Source organism: Lipomyces tetrasporus (assembly GCF_029532465.1).
Source record: "Lipomyces tetrasporus strain NRRL Y-64009 chromosome Unknown POJ06scaffold_11, whole genome shotgun sequence".
NCBI classification, from domain to species: domain Eukaryota; kingdom Fungi; phylum Ascomycota; class Lipomycetes; order Lipomycetales; family Lipomycetaceae; genus Lipomyces; species Lipomyces tetrasporus.
In genome coordinates this window covers 846,467-866,590 of record NW_026611606.1, presented here as the reverse complement: position 1 = coordinate 866,590, position 20,124 = coordinate 846,467, and the positions used below count along the sequence as shown (strand labels likewise).

The window sequence follows — 20,124 nt, the reverse complement described above, 5'->3', positions numbered from 1 at the left end:
ACGTTGGCTGTGCCTTGGAGAGGTCACTGACGGTACGTCCTATAGTCTGATGTCAGAGGATTCATATTAAATATAGCCATTAGATGGTTGGCAAAGAACTTGATAAGTTCTTGCGGCAGATAACAAGTCTCATAAGTATGCGCACCTTAGTCATATAAAAATATATCTATTAAATAAGTTTTAAATTTTCCTGTCCAGTAAAGTATCATCCTTATCGTCGCCCTGGTCTAGGAGACACCGATGGTGAAGTTTCAGCAATTCGTCGGCATCAAAGCATCGATGCTCACATTTGATTACACATCGAAGCTTATTTTCATAGATGTACCAGCATGAATTTGCGATACAGTGTTGTAACAACATCTTCCATCCTAAGGAAGTTCGCTTCCGGCAGCTTACACAACGTAGTCATCTTAAACAGGATCATATTTTACCGGTAATCGCCGGTTCTATGTCGGTTGATTCTGCGATTAACTCATCTGGATTGACTGTTGTGCGCAACTGGTTGCCTCTGAGATTCCATGATCAATACCCATGATTGTAGTTTTGTTCCTGTTTATAGCTTCAACAATGGCCTGGGCGGTTATAGTACTTTTAGACTTGTACGCTTTCTGGAAAGTCGTCCACGTCCAATCACCTTCAAAGTCGATCCTGAATCCTCTGTTGGCCAATTCGGATTCGAGCATGTTAAAAGGACGTAAACCGCAATGGATTGGGATGATCTTTATACAAAGCATTCTTGTACCGCCTCCTCCTGGATCGCTTCCGGGCACAATCTTAATTACCGTTCCTTGTGTCATATCGCGTTTTCCCGGATAAGTGGCACGAATCAAAAACCCGTGTCCACATCCGATCAGCACTACTACTCGGTGAAGCACAAGATGCAAGCGTATTGCGTAGCTCTCGTCGATTCACTCCTCATCTACCTATACTAAGATATAATCTATTATTACGGCTTTCGTTGCTTACATATTCTTCAGTCAAAATCGTCCGTCAGCACCTCACTACGAGAAGCATTCGCCTACTACCGGCCACAATTAGGCCTTGAGCGCGGCATCGACGACTCCAGCAACCGCGAGCATGCGCTCCTCCTCTAATCGACCGCCAATGACCTGAATGCCAACCGGACCGTTCGCGAAGTCCTTAGGGACGTAATCCTCCCACGTTTTCTGTTCAATCTCCTTCAATAACCCATTCCCTGGTACCGGTGCCGGCAAGTCGAGTGCAGGGTCAGCCCTAGTGACCGGGATCACGACTGCCGTGTAATCGAGCAAGTTGAGCAGTCCAGTATATCCGAGATAGCGGATCTTGAGCTGACCAGCCGGAACCGAAGCGCTCACAGTGGTTGGTCGAATCCACGCGTCGATCTTCTGACCGCTCGGAGAGCGTGCACTGTTCATGTACTCCAAAAACGCGGTCTTGTAGTCGAGCTTGTCCTTGTTGAACGTGAACAGCTCTGACATTGTAAGAGCCTTGAAGCCCTTGATGAATGGCAGAATATCCGGGATGCCGGGCTCGCCAGACTTGTCGAGGTCGCCCTGAATATTCTCACCACCGTCAACTGTATATGCCCGATACTCGACTCGGTGTTAGCATTGCGCATATTGCCTGGATCGTTTGTTACATACCAGCAAGTTCAATCCCTCCTCAGGCTTGTATGACTTGAACTCAAAAACTTCATGACCCGCCTTCTTAAGAGCCTCGGTGACCATCTTCATAGCTCGCAGCACCGGCGGGTGGGGAGTGACGAGACCGTCATTGGCCTCAATCGCAAAAACCAATGGCCGAGACGGGACTTCGTAGTCCTTGAACGGAAGAGCGACAATGCGGGGATCATGCTTCCACGGCTCCTGAGCCAGAAGTGCCTTGGAGAAAAGAGTCAAGTCACCGAGGGAAACTGTCAATGGACCGTCAACAGAGACGATAGCCTCATTAAACTCCAACTGCATGCAGAGTCAGCTAGTCGACCATGAATTTCTAATCAGTGCAGACTTACACTGTTAGCAACCTTCAAGTATGGGAATCGCTCGTGGGAAGGTTTCAAGCCGTATACACCAGAGAACGATGATGGAATGCGTATGGATCCACCTGTCCAGATCAGCAGTCACGTTTCGGGATCGGCATCGTAGAAATACATACCAATATCCGTACCGATACCAATAGGGGCACCTCTCATTGAGACTATAGCGCCCTCACCTAACCAATTTTTTAGCTCATTCGTAGCCAGATCTAAGCCAGTACACATACCACCAGAGCTGCCACCTGGAGCAAGGGTTCGATTGTACGCATTGACTGTCTGCCCAAAAACGCAGTTTCGCGACTCGGCAGCCTAAATACGTCGATTAATGTCCATCCCGCACTATCGCAAATCACGTGTCTCACTCACCATCAAGCTGGTAGGGATGTTTGTCTTGACAAAGAAAACAGCACCAGCATTTAGTAGAAGGTCGACAATTGTCTAAATTCAATCGTTAGAGATCATACTTGTAATCCAGTGGATATCGCTTACCGAATTCTCTTTCTCGGGCTCGTTAGTAATCCACGCGACGTAACCCATGCAAGTCTCGACGCCTTTCACTCGAAACTGGTCCTAAATTTGCAATATTAGTGAGTCGCTTGGCCCAATCGCATTTCAAACTGTCCAAAGTCTTACCTTTAGGGATATAGGCAGACCATGAAGAGGTCCAACAGTCTTCCCAGTGGACTTGTAGTACTCGTCAAGCTCAGCAGCGCGCTTGAGTGCAATCTCAGGAAAAAACTCCGTGAAGACGTTCAACTACGGGTCAATTATATTAGCAACAACTCTTCACGCATTAAAAAGAACAGAATTCAGCATACCAACTGGTGTGCGAGAACTGCCCGCTTGATGAATGCAGTCGTAACCTCGACGGCGCTGTATTTGCCCGTTGCGACCGCGTCAACAATCTCGGTAGCAGTCAAATCCGTGATGTCGATAACTTCCTTAGGGAGAACCTCTTTGGGAACCTGAGAAACGTCCAAACGATCGGCAGGAGGCAATTCAGACTCCGGGATCATATACTCCTTCGAGATCGAGGCGGCCAGCTTGCCGCGCTTCGCAGTAGCCTTTTCCTCCCAGGGAGCTACCATTGTTTATGCGGGTTACTGAAAAGAAAGGTAAAGCTGCGGAAAATCTGGGTCAATTCGTGCAGAAGCAGGCGACCTTACTGGATTTGTAGAACACAAACACACAATGCAGGCGGTCCTGTTCAGTCTCGGAGCAGACAATATGGTGTGTGAGATTATCAGGAGGTAAACGATAACGAATCTCCGTTTTAAACTCTGTCGCGAGATTTCTCAAATAAGGTTTGTACACGTATGTTCCAGGGTCGATAGATACCGCCAAATCACTACGAATTTGCAGTACCTCTTTGTGCGAGGTCAATTGATGTTTATGCCATATTTAGCTCACATCCCCGAAGTCTTTACTCATTGGAAGCGGCGCTGAATCTGGACAGTCAAAAAAATTTGAAACCTCGAAGCTTAGCAAGTTTCTTCGCTGAATACTCACCTCGTTTCAGCTCCCGGTCTCTCTTCGTGGCAGATATATCAGTTAACCATGCTGATTTTAACAGAGACGTCAGCGGGCTATGCCCTGCTTAAGGCCAAGGATAAGAAGGTTCTCGACTCAACAGCTGAGCTTCTGAGCCCGGAGAAGGTGTTGTCTGCGTAAGTGCAACTGTTCTGATGGTGTTTACGCTGATCTTAGGCTAATAGTATATGCAGTCTTAAGGTGAAGGCGTTCTCGAAGTTTGACTCTGCGATTAGTGCGTTGGATGAAGTGAATGCGATTATTGAGGGGAAAGTCTCCACAAAGCTGGCCAACTTATTAGCCGAAAACGCAGGTGACAAGAAGACGAAGCTTATTGTTGCGGATCCGAAGCTTGGTATGTCTCTTTCAAAGAGCATGTCTTTATTTGTCAGCACGCTAATGTCTGTGATAGGAAATGCCATCAACAGTCTGCCAGATTTGTCGTTCAAGATTGTATCTGATTCCACCACTCAAGATCTTTACCGGACTGTCCGAGAGAATCTCCCATCGCTTCTCCCGGGTCTTCAAGAGAAGGATCTGTCAGTGATGTCGCTCGGTCTCGCTCACTCTCTCGGTCGTCATAAGCTGAAATTCTCTGCCGACAAGGTTGATATTATGATCGTTCAAGCTATCGGTCTACTTGACGATTTGGATAAAGAACTCAACACCTACGCTATGCGAGTCAAGGAATGGTATGGATGGCATTTCCCGGAGATGGCGAAGATCGTTCAAGACAACGTAGCATACGCCCGAGTTGTCAAGCTCATGGGCTTCCGGTCTCGTGCCTCTGAGACCGATTTCTCATCAGTCTTGCCTGAAGAAATTGAACAGGCGCTCAAGACCGCCGCAGAAGTTTCCATGGGAACCGAAATTACGCAATTTGATTTGGATAACATCAATGCGCTGGCAGATCAGGTCATCGACTTTTCAGAATACAGAGAGCAGCTGTCGAATTATCTCAACGCGCGAATGGCTGCGATCGCGCCAAACTTGACAGCGCTTGTGGGCGAGCTGGTCGGTGCGCGGTTAATTGCACATGCTGGTAGTTTAATATCGTTGGCGAAGGCGCCTGCTTCTACAATCCAGATTCTCGGCGCCGAAAAGGCGTTGTTCAGAGCTTTGAAGACTAAGCACGATACCCCCAAGTACGGCATAATATATCATGCTTCCTTGATAGGACAGGCCACGGGTAAGAACAAAGGCAAAATTGCTCGAATGCTCGCTGCCAAGGCTGCCATTAGTCTGCGATTCGATGCGTTGGCTGAGGACAGAGAGGATATTGCCACGATCGGATTAGACAACAGAGTCCAGATTGAGTCCCGGTTGAGAGGACTAGAAGGTCGGGAACTTACCACTACCAAGACACCAGTTAATGTCCGACAGCAGCCCAAGTTCGAGTTTGCTACTCAGTGGGCGTACAACATCGAGGCAGATGCGGTGACAAATGGCATATCCAAGAAGAACGGCAAGCGAAAAATTGAGGAGCTTGAGTCTGATGATGAGAATGACGAGGACTTGTCAGCAAATGCCGAGGCTGTTGCGCCAGAATCTGACGACGAAGTAGTCGAAGAGGTGAAGGAAAAGAAAGAAAAGAAGGAAAAGAAAGAAAAGAAAGACAAAAAGGAGAAGAAGGAGAAGAAGGAGAAGAAGGAGAAGAAAGACAAGAATGGGGAAAAGAAAGAAAAGAAAGAAAAGAAGGAGAAGAAGCACAAGAAGCACAAAACTCAAGCATGAATGGGATGAGGAAAATTGGGTATCATTTTGTATCGGTTGTATTGTATAATCATAGTGTTTGTTTAGTCTTGTGTGTCGAGTATCGTGTATATTGTTTCGCGTTAACTAACTACGATCTTTGATATCATGGAAAAAGTAGCTCACCACCTGCGCGCAGTGAATGGTCGACAAATATGTCCTTTTCGTAGCACTAACTATCGCAAGGCATATATATGTTCATGTCATAATCATTGATATTTAATATGACCCACTATTAAAATCATAAGCCTCATTAAAGTGTTTCCAATATTATATACCAGCGCCGTGATCAAATAACATGGACACACTCTCTCCGTTGTGAATTCGTCGGATGGCTTCAGCAAAGACATTGCTGACATCTAAAATCTCAAGTTTATTTCCCAGCGCGAGCTTGTGCTCAAGTTGAGGGGCGGAATTTGTCGTGACAACTTTGTCCAGTGCAGAGGCCTGAATCCGTTGGATGGCATCTCCAGAGAAAATACCATGTGTAATAATAGCGCACACGTAGGTGGCGCCGCGATCCTTCAAGAGCTTGGCCGCCCTGGTGATAGTATTTGATGTGTCCACCAGGTCGTCAATAAGAAGCGCAACTCGGTTAGAGACGTCACCGACGAGCATTACGGTAGCTGTTGGTCCTTTATCTGTATACTTCGTTCGCCGTTCTTTGTGAATCAGAGCGAAATCCATTCCAAGAGCGTCAGCAATGGCCGTGGCACGTTTGGCACCGCCCGCGTCCGGAGACACAATGACAGCTTCTTGATAGTTGGGAATAGATGAGACTATATAGTGTTGCAGTAGTGGCCTACCGTACAGATTGTCAACGGGAATGTCGAAGAACCCCTGGAATTGCGGATCCTGGGACGTGATATGAATTAATGCCACGAATAACACGACAAATATAGCCTAATGTGAATCCTGACATACGTGAAGGTCCATGGTAATGATGTGATCTGCGCCAGCGCAGGTGAGAAGATCAGCGACAAGAGTCCCTATAAACCATTAGCAAACCGTCTAATAAACTTGGATGAACATACCTGACTGCGCAACCCATTCCTTATAACCAGTATTGATTTCTCCAGTGCCCTCCGGCTGCCACATCTGATCCTTTAGCTTCAGTTTCCGATCCAAGTCACGATCAAGGAAGTATCCGTTTCGCTGTGAAGGCAGGGATACGCCGTTGGTGAGATTATTGCCCATGGAGCTATGCGACCTCGGCGACGGGGGAACACTTTCAAACGTGTAATTATGATCAGTCCTTGGCGTCGAACTACTCTTGGCCAGAGGGGCGCCGTGCTTGTTATACGGAACGTCAGGTTGCCGACTATATGGGAAAAATGGCATGACGGCCGTTACGCGGCGTGCTGAAGCAGTCTTGCAAGCCGAAATCGTAATCAATAGTTCTAGGAAATTGTCGTTGACATGTCCGCATCCTGCGGTCTGAATGAGACATCTTTTCACATGGAATATCAATTAGCAATGCCTAGAAACCGTATTTACCTGACTGAATGACGTAAACGTCCTTCTCTCTCACAGACTCTTTGATAGACACTGAAGTTTCACCGTTACTGTAACAAAGCACATATAGTCAGCAATCCGAGTTCACCGACCCGACATCTAAATGAAGTATGTGACCTACCTGAACTTTGAAGTATACAGTCCTCCCTGGGGTATCCCCAGACTATTGCAAATTCTCTCAACTAAATCAGGATGGGAGGATCCACCGAACACGACCAGATTTCTGACCATAACGTTTTCTTTTTCTGTTGAGTCTATTCCAAAAAAATCTGAGCTCCGTGAGAAATCCGTTTTAGCTGGCTAGTAGAAACGGGAAAACTGAGCGAGAGTGCTGAGAGGACAATTTGGCCTTGCCCGTGATCGTGAAGTCCGATGAGCCAGAAAACGATGTTCTCCAGGGCCACGTTCCAAAGCCACACACATGCACCTTTACGCCCGATCTGTCATGGCGCTTGAAAATCATCGCATCCCGTTCAGAAGTCCCAACGCATCCCCGGGAAAGGGAGAGAAGTTGGGACAGTATAAATTTTGTGTAATTTTAACCCGCTTGGGGTCATCAATTCCAATTCTTTGGTATGTCTACTTCCAGACGATGGGAGACATTGTCTCCGGCGCTGACACCATGGCTGTAAGTAGTTGACTTTTGGACCAAACTTTGCGTTAGATATATAGCTAATTGCATATTGCGAAAAGTCTCGAAACAGTGAGGGCGTTAGGATACGCTAATATGACTCCCGTTCAAGCTTCCACCATCCCTCTGTTTTGTAGTAATAAAGATGTGGTTGTTGAGGTACGCTCTTTGTATGACTGCGTCTGCGATTATACTGATTCTTGCAAATAGGCCGTCACGGGATCCGGCAAAACAATTTCATTTCTCATCCCTACTATTGAGATTATTCTTCGAGCGGGATCAACTTCTCGAGGTCGTCTCGGAGGTATCATTGTAGCGCCTACTCGAGAACTAGCATCTCAGATTTATGCAGTGTTAAATTCAGTGCTTGAGTTCCAGCCTACGCAGCCTACGGAGTCGACAATATTAAAGGCTCAATTATTGATTGGTGGATCCGCGACTGTGGCTTCAGACGTTCAAAAATTTTTCACCGACTCACCGCAAATCATTGTGGGCACTCCCGGTCGTCTACTAGAGTTTTTAGGATCACCGCACGTTCAAAGTTCCGGTCTTGAGGTACTAGTTCTCGATGAAGCAGACCGCTTACTCGATCTTGGATTCGACAAGACAATTAGTGGAATATTGCGGTGTCTTCCAAAGCAACGACGAACAGGATTGTTTTCTGCGACAGTCACATCTGCTGTTGGCGAATTGGTTCGAGTCGGATTGCGAAATCCTATTAAGATTATTGTGAAGGTCGGCGATGGCGAGCGCGAGCAGAAGGTTCCCACAACTCTGTCGATTTCGTACTCGGTTTTAACCCCAGATTCCAAGATACCGTCTCTGATCCACAAAATCAACACACTAAAATATAAGAAAGCAATTGTGTACTTCCCAACCTGCGCCTCTGTGGTGTTTTTTTACACGCTTTTGAGGTCAATTTTGCCAAAGCTTCAAAGTAGCAAGTCTGCCGATGCACAAGTATTCTCTCTCCATGGCAAACTGCCGCAGGGTCCGCGTACAAAGACGCTGAATAGTTTCATTAATACTATGAAGAAGTCAGTCTTGTTGACTACGGATGTTGCTGCCCGTGGCCTTGATATACCGGAAGTGGATGTAGTCATCCAGATTGATCCACCTTATGAGGCAGACATGTTCTTGCATCGCGCTGGACGTGCTGCACGTGCTGGTCGGTATGGTGAAGGCTACTTGTTCTTGACAAAAGGACGCGAGGAGGGATACGTCGATCTTATGGAAGTTAAAAAAGTTAGAATGCATGAGGCTCACGAAATTGAGCTCTCGGGATTAAAGGCTGAATTCCATACATACTTGCGAGACTGGATTCTGGACAGCCGAGAAAAGCATGATATGGTAAGTCACACTTTGCTTAGGTGGTGCATGGCTATTTGTACTAATGGACCCCATGAAGGCAGTGAAGGCGTACGTCAGTTACGTACGATTCTACACAAAGCATACCATGACCTCGATATTCCGGATGAACGAGTTCGACTTCGTAGGATTTGGGCGGGCTTATGGATTATTAAGATTGCCGAGTATGCCAGAACTGAAGTCTGCGCAAAATATTCCTGAGAATGGATGGCTGACTAAAGACATTGATGTAAGTCGCTGGTCATGTGCGAAGTAGTATATGTTGTTGACCCATACGTAGATGGATGCATATAAGTATAAAGATCCTCAGAGAGAACGAGCCCGTCAGGAAGAGCTGAGCAATCGAGCCGCCAAAAGTGCAGCCAAGCATGGTCCGCCAAAACCAGCAAATAAGTCTTGGTCAGAACAATCTGAGCGTAGGGAACGGCGAGAGCATCGACGGGAGATGAAGAGAACGAAGAAAGAAAGTAAAGCTGTGGTTACTGAGAACGGCGAAAGTTCGAGTGACAATGAAGAGATGGAGGAAGATTGGAAGACTTTAATTGCGGACAGAAAGAAGAAGAGAAAGGCAAATATCTCAGAAATGGCTTTCGATCTTTGATTATTGGGCATTTTATGGAGTTTGGAAAAATATGATGGGATATAAATCAGTAATTTCATGTACTCCTTTATTTTATAATACATGAACGCCATAAAGCGTCCGTCTCATTACAGAAGGGTCTATCACATGGTCTTTCTACAACACACGATGTCATCATATTTCGACTAACGATCCATATCTTTTATTCCATTTTATGACCCTTGACGTCCTCCTCCTCAGTCAACAAATCCGGTTCCTTCGTGCCTGCCTTTGCCGAATTTAATCGTCGCTGCACCGCTTTGACCATCTTCGTAAACCAGTAGACCTAATACGAATTTATTGGTTTACTTTCTAGACTACCCAACCATGCAACTTACATTCAAGCAATTGAGCGAGAAGTTGGAAGTGAGAACGACAGAAGGCAACCACAACGGCATCTTGTCCAGGGCTGCCCACACGTCAAGCGTAAGGCGACCCACGGAGTAGAATCCACTCAATATGCGTGCAGAAAAGAATGATGTGAGAAGAAGAATGCCATTAGCAAGCTGAGCTGTCTCTGAGATGGTCCCCGCTGGAAGATGGCCAGCGAACCAATGAACATTTAGAAATGGAGTAGACAGTTCAAAGTAAAGGAAGATAGGTCCGTAGTACATTAGAAAAGGTCTCTGCAACAATTGTCAGCGCATTACTGTAGAGGCACGAATTCAATCTTACAAAGCTCAGCAAAAACACGCTCAGTGATGCAACACCGTGAACAGCGAAACCGGTCCCAAACCACTTTATATATCTAATACTGATATAGGAATCCCAAGCAAAGTATCCGACGGCAAATGCATAAACCAAGCCGCCGTAAGGCGAATAACCAAATATGTGATCGTCCTGGAGGTCTGGATCAAAGAATGCGGGGAGTGCAAGAGCCAAAATCAGCAAGCACTGCACCTGGGAGACAACATGAATATCGAAATTCAATCGAGTTCGTTCATTTAATGTCTTGTAAGAAGACACGAAAGAGCCAAAAAATGGTCCCAAGAGAAACAAACCTTGATACAATGTGAACGCGAATACGATTTCATGTATGTGCTTGCTCAGCATTGGAAGGTGGATATAACCAAAGATGTTGTCAAGCGTAGCTGCCACGCCTTCTGGATACTCAACGGCTAGTGGATCAATCATTATGACTATGAGTTAATTGAACAGATCGATGGTAAAAGTTGTGAAGGATCCTCCGCACTGAAACAATACCCCTGAAAGTTGAACAACTATTCACCTACAATGTCAGACTCGTAAAGTCATATGATGGACCCTAGCCAGATCTCACGAACTTACACTGTGACAACACCAATGTTGACTCTCCTCTAAGTGAGGCACGATGTCGACTTTTCCTAATCAGTGCAGAGAACGCCAGTCAAGGGCAGCTTCTAGCGAAACAGTCAAATCCTTCAAAAGGTATGAACCTTACTGAATAATTGAGATGGCACGAGGATCGCAACGTCTATGAAACCCGCAGCTAGCGGAAGATTGCAAGGCACAAGTTCGATCCAAGGTACGCTGCGTTGTCGGCACTGATAGAGTTTCGTCGGGTCGGGTTAGCAAATGACTCGATGAGACTTAAAAGGTTTTGGCTGCGGCGGAACCGAAATTGGCCACAGCACTTGACATGCGTTAAACCATTTGCAGTTAGTTCTAGCTGACCCATCATAGATGTTATCCGTTGGGCGAGCAAGTTGTGTGGCAATGTAATCCGCCTTAATCAGCACGAATCGAGACCGGCTGACATCGTCAAGGTTCTGGTCAGGTTGCGCTACGGGGATTTCATCAGGCAAAACCTCCTCGACACCAAAGTAAAAGAGCGCACCATTATTCGCAATTCAAGCAGTGTGCCCAAGCTCCGCCAGATAACTAACCGTAAGTTAATTCAAATTGAGAATATCACAATAGTGCCAAAATTAAGCATCAGAACCGTCAAGTCGGTACGCTTTTCTTAACAAAATAAACCTCATCTATGGATTAATACTGAAATCGAGAAAATATGTAACAAAATGAAGCAGTTTGACAAACAAAATGACAAATATGACAAAACAACCTTAAAACGACTGATTAACCATCCCCACTATCATAACATTGAAGACTCACCACACTAATACTATAGTTCAATTTCAATCCAAACACACATTTTTCTTTCAATAAAGTAGCCAACTTAGAAGACGGATATGTAGTTTTGGATCCTCTCCTTCTGATTCTGAGCGATCTACAAAAATAATGTCAATAGCCCGTCATCGACACCGAGAGCAGTACACTTACACATTCGGCAATCCATGTAATATTCCTGATCTCCTGCTCCTTAGCCTTAACCCACGCCCAAATAGCGCTATACGTAAACTGCTGAGTGAAAGCATTCCGGCAAAGCTCCATCTCTCTGAGATAGAAATGATCCTCCAAAGACTTGTTGTTTGAAGTGTCAAAGAATCCCTTGTATGCGCCAACTGACTCAACAGTAATACGAACCTACGACTAGTTTAGTCGTACTCTATGGCAACTAACATCAAACCCATTACATACCTGCTCGATGTCGTCCGCGCTCGCCAAAGCCTCAGTGCCAGATGAGTAGAGCTTGCCGAACTTTGGTGACAGCTGTAGACGCTCATCTCGGGAAATCTCTGTGCCAAACGAGTTGAGACTGATGTTAATCACACGACGGTCGGCCTCGAACTCGAGAAGCGCAGCCATGATCTCGTTGGAAGGAGGTGACAAGTTCTTGCAGAATGCGTAAAAGTCCTCAAGGTAGGCTCTGTACAGGGTGTTACGAATGATTTCAATGTTGAGATCATCAAGATCGGCGGCAGACAGACAGTCTTTGAAGTATGGTGCCAATGGAGTATCAATCAACACAGTGTTGTAGAGTTCCTCGACATTGGTTGCAACGCAGAGAGCGGGCAATGACTCAAACCAGCCGAGAGGGTGACACCTTTCCAATAATTCGTGAGTGTCACGCTCATGCAGAGTACCAGTGATTAATAGAGCAACGTTGTCGATCATATAGGCGTAGGTAATAAAGTCCATAAATTTACTCAATGGCTGGACAGCCTGCGCACGAATGTAGCGGAACTCATCGATCAGTTTCTGAGTAGCCTTTTCAGCAATAATCGAAGTCGACAGAGAACCAGGCACATTGGCCAAAAAGTTACCATAGTCGGTAGCTGAGAGCTGGAGTTTCAAATCTATGATCAATTTTAGGAATTGTTTCAAGCTAATTGTAACGGAATTGCAATATACCTTCTAGAGTGTCGCACTGGGTCAAATTGGAATAGATGGCGCTGGTAAGAAGAGCCGAGCGGTAACCACGAACAATGCCCTCAATATAACCGCTAACCGATATAGATTAGAAGACTGTCTTTGAAATTGACAAAACCGTCTTGGCTAACAGAGGGGTGACTGGAGGTAATGAACCGGTCCTAGAACAAACCTCCTCCGCACTCTTCCGATAGCCACTCATCAATTCATACAAGACACTTGCAGAACGCTAACCTTCTCGTTCTGTAAGCTACTTACTTGTTTCCGTTGAAGAAGACTCCTTCCATTTTAATATATGGCCACAGTCAGAAGTAATGGGAGAATTAGATTAGTGCTCCTAAAATGTAGAATGTCATCAGCGCTATTGCCAGCTTATGACCGAGAACCGAGGGTCTTTGAGACTGAAGTAACTACACTTACAGTGTGGTGAGCAATTGGACGGCCGAAAATATGAGGTCTCCAATTGGGCTATAAGTTTCGAGGAGAGTAAGTGCACCGAGAGCAGAGTGGTGAAGGGTTGGGCGCGCACGTTTCCTTGTGACGGCAGATAGTGAAGATATGGCCTATGCTGCTGGGTCGGGTCGCTTCCGCAAGAATAAAGTGGCGCGACAATAATAAATTGGCTTTGTCGGCTTTCTGGGTCAGCACTTTGTCTTGCCCGGCATTCCGTCCGAAGTCGCTGGCAGAAGTGCCCAAAAACACATTACAGTTACGCCGTAACCGTCACAAATTTTGCGCGCCTGAAGACCACAGTGGTACGGTAATAATCCAGCCAAAAGCTCGGTAACCACAGGCCCCTGAAGTTACGTTGGAGTCTTGTGGACTTCACTCGCGCTACTCATAATTACTGATGAATCAAGCAGGCATTATCTTGGATATCTAGACGAGCAGTCACTGGAAGATATGGCGGACCCGTTACTGGATATTCTGGTGCCGCATCTGTCGGAGGACGTTGCTACAAATCTCTCAGCATTATCGCGGTCAAACTTGCTGGCGGATTATTTACAGCATGTTCGCGGTCTATCAGTCTCACAAATTTCGACAGAAACGACGCAATTAAGTACTTCACTTCAAGCGGTCGACAGGTCGCTCACAACTTTGGCGATTAATTCGCGTCCACATTTAATATCGACGTCGGCAACCCTAGAATCGTTTACGGAAAGATTCAATTCGTTGGCTATTTCGTTACCGTCTCTATCACAGATTATCCCCGAGTTAGAATCCAACGTATCACAGTTTCACCCGGTTAACGATCGACAGGCGTCTGCTACGTTACTCTCAAATGTTGACAAAGTCTTGGATATTTTGGAGCTGCCGTCCTTAGTGCTTACATGCGTGCGGAATGGATATTATGCGGAAGCCCTTGATCTTGTCGGTCACGTTAGACGACTAGCTATTCGATACAAAAATGTCAAAGTCATCGAGATGATTCAGGCAGAGGTTGACGATGCGCTTTTAGAAATGACGACACTATTGCTGCGATTATTGAGAGAGAATGTACAACTTCCAACAGCAATCAAGGTGATATCATATCTTCGTCGGTTGCAACCTTTCCAGGCGTCACCTAACCCGACTTTGGAACTGCAACACATATACCTCCTTTCGAGAGTGGTACACTTGAAGTCTCAACTTCAGTCGCTTGATCCGTTGAAGTCGATACCAGAAAAGTACTTGAAGAGGTACATTGAACTCTTCAGAGAATTCGTCTTCGCGGCAATTATCGGCTTCAGATCGATCTTTCCCAAGGAGGGTGCCAAACAATTATTAAACGACGGTTCCAGTGCGTTGGCCACGCAGTTGGCAACTACCAAAGATGGTTCTGAAAATCAGGAATCGACATCAGTCGTGGATGCAGGTGATCAGCTATTGTCTTCTTTTATTTACCATACTGCCATGGATTTGAAAAGGACAGTCATGGACATGTTGCCGCTAATCCCTGATAAGTCAAGTTATGCGGCTCTTTATCTGCAAGTCATATACTCTTCGCAGTCCCTTGCAAGAGTTGGTGGAGAGTTTTGGGGTATTATGGCCGATGAAACGGACAGGAAAGAATTTGCTGCTGCGAAAGAGAACAACCCTTGGGTTGCGGCGCTGGAAAAACAGAGGGATCTCGCGAAGAAGCTCAAATCGTATTAGCTGGGCGAGTCTAGACTGCGTTCAATAAATGCTCTTGTATAATACCTTGTCGATAATTGTTAGTTGTGGCGTAAGATGTTGGCTCTTTAGCATATGATTTGCATACATGATATTCTAATCATCTGGTAATGAACGGAGCCTCTCAAGGAAGCGAATGTAGAGCTACACTCATTTATTCTGAAGAAGTACAAATTGTCGTACAAAATATGACTACAACGCCAAATTAACTATTTACACATCAACATAGGCGACGACCACAACATTACTCCAACAATCTCTTTGAGAATCTAAACTCTTTTGACACAACGCTATCGTCCAATCCCAATTTTTTCAAGCAAGACATGTAGCGAGGAAGGCTCTTCTTCTTCAAATACTTCAACATGCTGTTCCGCTGCTGGACCATTATCGTCAAGCTTCTCATTGTAATCTTGTCCTTCAAATTATATCGCAAGTGCTCAGCCATAGCGAGAATACGAACTGTGAGAATCGCTGCTTGAGACTCGGGCGACCCGGTGTCAATGTCGCTCTCGCCGAACTCCTTCACTACAGCTCTTATCAAATGAGCCTTTTCGTGATCAGCATTACCATGCCTAAGGCTGAGAATTCGACGAGTTGCCTCTCCCTTAGTTTCCTCTGCCTTCGCCAGAGGTGGCTTAGCCGGCCACTCATGGAGCACGGCCGATGCTCGCATCGCCGCTGCCTTTTGGGCACCAAAAGTTGTAATTTGCAGCTCCGTTTCCGTCACTCCATATCCTGGAGTCACAGTTGAAACATAGAACGGTGACGACGATGTGATTACTGAATCCGGAGTAAGTGCACGCGAATCTTCGGTGCGCAGCATTCGAAGAATTTGTTTAACCAAGGTTGAATAGGTTCCAAAGATGGGATTGGTGCCCCTCAGTGGAGTCTTCTTTAGGTACGACTTTGTCTCAACATGTGGAGCTCGCTTAGCTCGAACTTTTCGATACTCCTTCATAGTTAACCGCTTTTTAGTCGCATATCCTTTTACTGATTGTATTGGCGCCAAAATTCCTGCCTTCAAAAGTTGTTCAGTCGCACCATTGCGCACATGCCGGCTAGCTGTCAGCAAACTTTGATCCTCAAGACTCCTCCGAGCTGTCAGTAAAAACCAGCTTGAAAATGACATCAGAACCTATGTCCAATGACAAACAAATCCTCGAGGAATGTTGGGCGATTGTGGAGGCCGGCTAGCATACGAATTTTTAGGAAGTGCAAGACGAGTCAGGCTTTTGAGTTTATCGGGTAGGTACAAGTCCCTCACGAGTGATCTATTCCCACTTTGGTCTAGGAACGGGCCCGAAAAACTCAACCGCAACGCAACATGGATGCCTTCATTTCCGTATACAGAATTGTGGATTCATTCTTCGCCTCCGTGTCATGAAAGTATCAAACTATATTCAATGCATCTAATCGTACAATATCCTCTGACTGATGTAATGCGCTGCCTACGACACACTGTCATCGTCACTTGAAGAGACCAGTATGACATTTTGTTTATCGCCTCTACTAATCACACTACTTTGCGACCCAGAAAAATAATGACTAGATTTCGCGGTGCTCTGGGACAAAGGAGAAGACATTGGTGAGGAAGATGTTAAGCAGATTACTTCAGGTGGTGGCGACCTTAAGTGTCCAATCTTATCCGGCTGTAGGGTAATGGACTTCGGCAAGGACAAGACGCGAGATGCTGTCAGGCGGGATACCGTTACACAGTCCGGACGCGAAATGGCCTCTTGCTCGCATATGGACAAACTCGGTACATCCGTATACAATGTCTTGTTCCGTTGTGATCGGCCTAAAGCCGCGGTATTCTTTCGATAGTTCCCCCCTGTCGAGACGGGAGATGAAGGTAGATTCTCTTGGTGGTGTGCTGACAAGTTTATGGGCTGTCGAATATTCTCTTGATTTTCAAGCTTCATCCTACGACCTCCATTAATAAAGTTCCAGTAACAGCCGTTCGAAAATGGCTTAAAGACTTACTTCTCTCTGGACTTCACCAAGAACGAATCCAGCGTGGTCTTTTGTATTGGCAGAGCTTTCTTGCCTTTAGATTTGGGCGCCAATTCCTTTTGTTGCCACCTTGTAATTTGATCCTGAATTTCTGTGGACATATTGGCGATATAATGAGGTATCCATATATGGATTTCATTCGAAGCCAGTTTTGATTGCTCTGAGTCGTCGGTGACACTCTCACTCTCTGATCTCTCAGACGAAGTAGACACCGCGGAAGTCTTGTCCAACGTTTCCGTAGATAAATCAGCTCCGAGAACGTCAAGTGGTACCATAGACACGCGGACTTCTAGTATCCCGCCCGTCGAACTGTGAAGTCGCGTTTTCCCAGCATGTCGTGTCGTCAAGTGATCGCCTCTGGTTAATTTCCATATGGCCAATGATGGTGAGATCTTTATCGCGAACTTGTGATAATTAAACTTCAGATAACTTGTCACAAACTGTTGCACACCAGGCATGTTCAAGTGGTTATCCCATTCAAAATGATCTAGCCGGTTAGACACAACGGGTCTAAAGTAGCTGTGGAAAAGATGCTTCTGCGGAAAATCTTCTGAAAGATTTATTGCTCGATGTCGATTCCGGAACTCTCCGGATTTGTTGTTCCTTAATGACTCGATTAATTTCTCCTTCCAATCATTAATCTTGTCATTTTGAAAGTTGCATTTGATCAGCGATTCACCATACCCAGCCTGTGCAATCTCAACGGCTGTCTTCCGTCCACAGCGCAATACGCCTGCCGGATTATAATCACCACCTGACATCATAGCTATTAATACCATACCCGCCCTGGTAAGTCTCACTTTTTCTTCAATCCGCTTTAGCGAATACATCTTTGCGAAAACGGCCGCAGGAGAGCCATTGTGATATGGCTTCCATCCTTTCAACACATATTCAGCGCCAAACATGAGTGAATCTACGTCATCCGTCATGACATAGTCAACCAGTCCCTGCGTTTGCAAGTGAGCACACTCAGCCTCAGCCTCTCCCGGAGCCATTAATACTTCGAAGCCAAAGTGCGTGCATAGCTCACTCATCTCTGTCACCTCCTTTGGCTGAACTGTCGACACCAGCTTGTTCCTCTTGAATTCAGGTTTTTGAGGTCCATCGAACACAAAAACTACATCGATGCCAAGTCCCATTAGCTTACTGAGCCTGTAATAAAAGGTGCGTCGCTCGGGGTGCTTTCCTCCCTTGCCACCCTTGTTCTTAAAACTCCAAAGATTTCCATCAATTGCAACACGTAACCGCCGGCCCTTCTGAACACAGATCTGCTCGGCTAGCTTCGATATACCTAAGAGATGTCAGGATGGCAAAATCTCACATTCGCTCTCACGTATAAATCTCTCACATATGTCTTCTCCTATGTTGTTCTCATCCAAAAATTCCCACAGACTGTAAGAAATGAGTCAGCCCTGGCCAAATGCAGTACTTCGACTGTCAATCATTGGTGCAACCTACCCAGGTACACCCATGTTTAAATCACAAAATATCTAGGCATAATACAGAGAGTGACAGCAATAGAAACACACAGTATTAATGGACTATTGACAGTTCGTAAAGGCAGGACAACAAGGCAACGAAAGTTTAAGCTTTACACGCTGCAAACTCCCAAGGCTCAACGCGCCGCATATAATAATTTTTCATTACCAGCGATGTGCCATATCCAAAATTCAGGTCGCTAATTGCCAATCTTCACCATGGTATGCTATGTGACATAATATTGGCTATCATAGACTAATCATTATTAGAAAGTAAAAGCTCTTAGTAGATCGTCCGACGTTTATCTCCCGGCAAGGAATAGCGAAGTGTCCAGGCTCCCGAGGAACCTTGATCCAGATCTTCATCCGTTTGAACGCGCGCGAGAATATACTCGAGCTCTCAATGCTACCAAACTTGTACGTGATTCATGAGTCTTAACCTAATTGGTAGTCTAACGTTTATCCGAGGAACGGGTGTTTGCGGCGCCGTTCGTGGGCCAGTTGGGCAATGGCCATGTTGATGGTGTCTATTGCATAGCCAAGAATATGCGAAGACTGAATTCAGTTGCGAGCGGCAGTGGTGATGGTGTTATCAAATATTGGGATCTATCATCTAGAGAAGAGGAGATGTCTTTCACAGCACATCAAGGTGTTGTGAAGGGCCTGGCTGTTACACTTGAGGGCAATTTGCTCTCGTGCAGTATGGACAACACGGTAAAGCTATGGAATGTCATGAATACCGATCACGGTGGTGGCCCGACAAAGACGTTTCTAGGTTCTAGCGGCTTCACTGGAATAGACCATCATCGATCCAATCCAGTCTTTGTGACTTCTTCGAATGCAGTCCAAATCTGGGATGAGAATAGGTCGAAACCCACGGCCGACTTGTCTTGGGGTGCCGACAATGTCAATGCAGTGAAATTTAACCAGACCGAGCAATCAATTATTGCGTCAGCTGGAAGCGACCGGTCCATTGTGATCCATGATATCCGGTCCAATGCCCCTGTTCAGAAGCTGGTAATGCTGATGCGCACAAACGCCATTTGCTGGAACCCGATCGAAGCCTTTAATTTCGCCGCTGCTAATGAAGACCATAATGTGTATTTATACGACATGAGAAAGTTGACGCGGTCATTGAATGTCTACAAAGATCATGTTTCTGCCGTTATGGATGTTGACTTTTCACCTACTGGCCAAGAACTGGCGACAGGCTCTTACGACAGAACCCTTCGAATATACAGAGTCAACGAGGGCCATTCAAGGGATGTTTATCACACGAAACGGATGCAGCGAATATTTTGCGTGCGGTTTACCATGGACGCAAGGTATATCATCTCAGGATCCGACGAAGGAAATATCAGGCTTTGGAGAGCCGATGCTGCGGCCAGATCGAACATTAAGTCAGCTCGTGAAAGATCCAAACTGGAATATGATGCTGCGCTCAAGATGAGGTATAAGAATATGCCGGAGATCCGGAGGATTAGTCGGCATCGGCATCTTCCCAAGCCGATCAAGACCGCCAGCGAGACGAAGAGGATCGAAGTTTCGAGTATTAAAAGAAAAGAAGACAATATGCGCAGAAGAAGCAAGAAGGGCACCGTGCCATATCCAAAGGAGAGGGAGAAGCAAGTCATTGGTGTTGCAATCAAGGAGACGGAGAACAATGTCTAAAGGATGTGGCATTATCATGCTATTAATTGTGCTTGCATTTGTACGGTCCTGCGTACGGCACTAGGGTTTTAATGCACAAATTTTATGTAAAGCAAATCGGTTGCCGGTGTTTTCTCTCCTACCA

At 45.9% G+C, this 20,124-nt stretch overlaps 10 protein-coding genes across 10 annotated transcripts; 4 read left to right on the top strand and 6 right to left on the bottom strand.

The window, feature by feature from the left end:
- Nucleotides 1–705: 705 nt before the first annotated feature.
- Nucleotides 706–3,307, bottom strand: POJ06DRAFT_228016 (amidase signature domain-containing protein). Its single transcript, XM_056185756.1, has 9 exons — nt 2,836–3,307; nt 2,651–2,773; nt 2,507–2,587; nt 2,384–2,455; nt 2,245–2,326; nt 2,137–2,193; nt 1,994–2,085; nt 1,626–1,940; nt 706–1,574 (listed from the first exon to the last, which is right to left on the bottom strand). The coding sequence occupies exons 1-9, from the start codon at nt 3,103–3,105 to the stop codon at nt 1,035–1,037; spliced, it is 1,632 nt and encodes a 543-aa protein (XP_056041043.1). The 5' UTR covers nt 3,106–3,307; the 3' UTR covers nt 706–1,034.
- A 147-nt stretch (nt 3,308–3,454) lies between these two features.
- POJ06DRAFT_34982 (uncharacterized protein) lies at nt 3,455–5,425 on the top strand. The gene is made up of 3 exons (XM_056190919.1): nt 3,455–3,684; nt 3,742–3,902; nt 3,960–5,425. The coding sequence occupies exons 1-3, from the start codon at nt 3,575–3,577 to the stop codon at nt 5,279–5,281; spliced, it is 1,593 nt and encodes a 530-aa protein (XP_056041042.1). The 5' UTR covers nt 3,455–3,574; the 3' UTR covers nt 5,282–5,425.
- A 144-nt stretch (nt 5,426–5,569) lies between these two features.
- On the bottom strand, nt 5,570–7,045 carry POJ06DRAFT_202051 (phosphoribosyltransferase-like protein; the record flags this gene model as incomplete). Its single annotated transcript, XM_056185266.1, has 5 exons — nt 5,570–6,154; nt 6,224–6,288; nt 6,334–6,729; nt 6,797–6,864; nt 6,936–7,045. 5 exons carry the CDS (start codon nt 7,043–7,045, stop codon nt 5,570–5,572), a joined length of 1,224 nt encoding a protein of 407 aa, XP_056041041.1.
- Nucleotides 7,046–7,541: 496 nt separating this feature from the next.
- On the top strand, nt 7,542–9,414 carry POJ06DRAFT_283550 (P-loop containing nucleoside triphosphate hydrolase protein; the record flags this gene model as incomplete). Its single annotated transcript, XM_056190110.1, has 4 exons — nt 7,542–7,604; nt 7,656–8,795; nt 8,854–9,042; nt 9,094–9,414. 4 exons carry the CDS (start codon nt 7,542–7,544, stop codon nt 9,412–9,414), a joined length of 1,713 nt encoding a protein of 570 aa, XP_056041040.1.
- Nucleotides 9,415–9,470: 56 nt separating this feature from the next.
- Nucleotides 9,471–11,014, bottom strand: POJ06DRAFT_261791 (TLC domain-containing protein). Its single transcript, XM_056188668.1, has 4 exons — nt 10,720–11,014; nt 10,108–10,652; nt 9,771–10,058; nt 9,471–9,718 (listed from the first exon to the last, which is right to left on the bottom strand). Exons 2-4 carry the CDS (start codon nt 10,564–10,566, stop codon nt 9,596–9,598), a joined length of 870 nt encoding a protein of 289 aa, XP_056041039.1. The 5' UTR covers nt 10,567–10,652; nt 10,720–11,014; the 3' UTR covers nt 9,471–9,595.
- Nucleotides 11,015–11,218: 204 nt separating this feature from the next.
- On the bottom strand, nt 11,219–13,200 carry POJ06DRAFT_261785 (V0 complex, c/d subunit of ATPase). Its single transcript, XM_056188667.1, has 6 exons — nt 13,105–13,200; nt 12,943–13,021; nt 12,667–12,758; nt 11,953–12,611; nt 11,695–11,898; nt 11,219–11,641 (listed from the first exon to the last, which is right to left on the bottom strand). The coding sequence occupies exons 2-6, from the start codon at nt 12,969–12,971 to the stop codon at nt 11,591–11,593; spliced, it is 1,035 nt and encodes a 344-aa protein (XP_056041038.1). The 5' UTR covers nt 12,972–13,021; nt 13,105–13,200; the 3' UTR covers nt 11,219–11,590.
- Nucleotides 13,201–13,400: 200 nt separating this feature from the next.
- POJ06DRAFT_261782 (oligomeric Golgi complex subunit 8) lies at nt 13,401–15,009 on the top strand. The gene has a single exon (XM_056188666.1). The coding sequence runs from the start codon at nt 13,588–13,590 to the stop codon at nt 14,818–14,820; it is 1,233 nt and encodes a 410-aa protein (XP_056041037.1). The 5' UTR covers nt 13,401–13,587; the 3' UTR covers nt 14,821–15,009.
- Nucleotides 15,010–16,026, bottom strand: POJ06DRAFT_261781 (uncharacterized protein). Its single transcript, XM_056188665.1, has one exon. It carries the CDS (start codon nt 15,965–15,967, stop codon nt 15,083–15,085), a length of 885 nt encoding a protein of 294 aa, XP_056041036.1. The 5' UTR covers nt 15,968–16,026; the 3' UTR covers nt 15,010–15,082.
- A 137-nt stretch (nt 16,027–16,163) lies between these two features.
- On the bottom strand, nt 16,164–18,406 carry POJ06DRAFT_261779 (PIN domain-like protein). Its single transcript, XM_056188664.1, has 4 exons — nt 18,310–18,406; nt 18,200–18,243; nt 16,822–18,142; nt 16,164–16,761 (listed from the first exon to the last, which is right to left on the bottom strand). The coding sequence occupies exons 1-4, from the start codon at nt 18,321–18,323 to the stop codon at nt 16,287–16,289; spliced, it is 1,854 nt and encodes a 617-aa protein (XP_056041035.1). The 5' UTR covers nt 18,324–18,406; the 3' UTR covers nt 16,164–16,286.
- Nucleotides 18,407–18,505: 99 nt separating this feature from the next.
- Nucleotides 18,506–20,118, top strand: POJ06DRAFT_34901 (WD40-repeat-containing domain protein). Its single transcript, XM_056190918.1, has 3 exons — nt 18,506–18,551; nt 18,600–18,746; nt 18,798–20,118. The coding sequence occupies exons 1-3, from the start codon at nt 18,549–18,551 to the stop codon at nt 19,998–20,000; spliced, it is 1,353 nt and encodes a 450-aa protein (XP_056041034.1). The 5' UTR covers nt 18,506–18,548; the 3' UTR covers nt 20,001–20,118.
- Nucleotides 20,119–20,124: the final 6 nt, after the last annotated feature.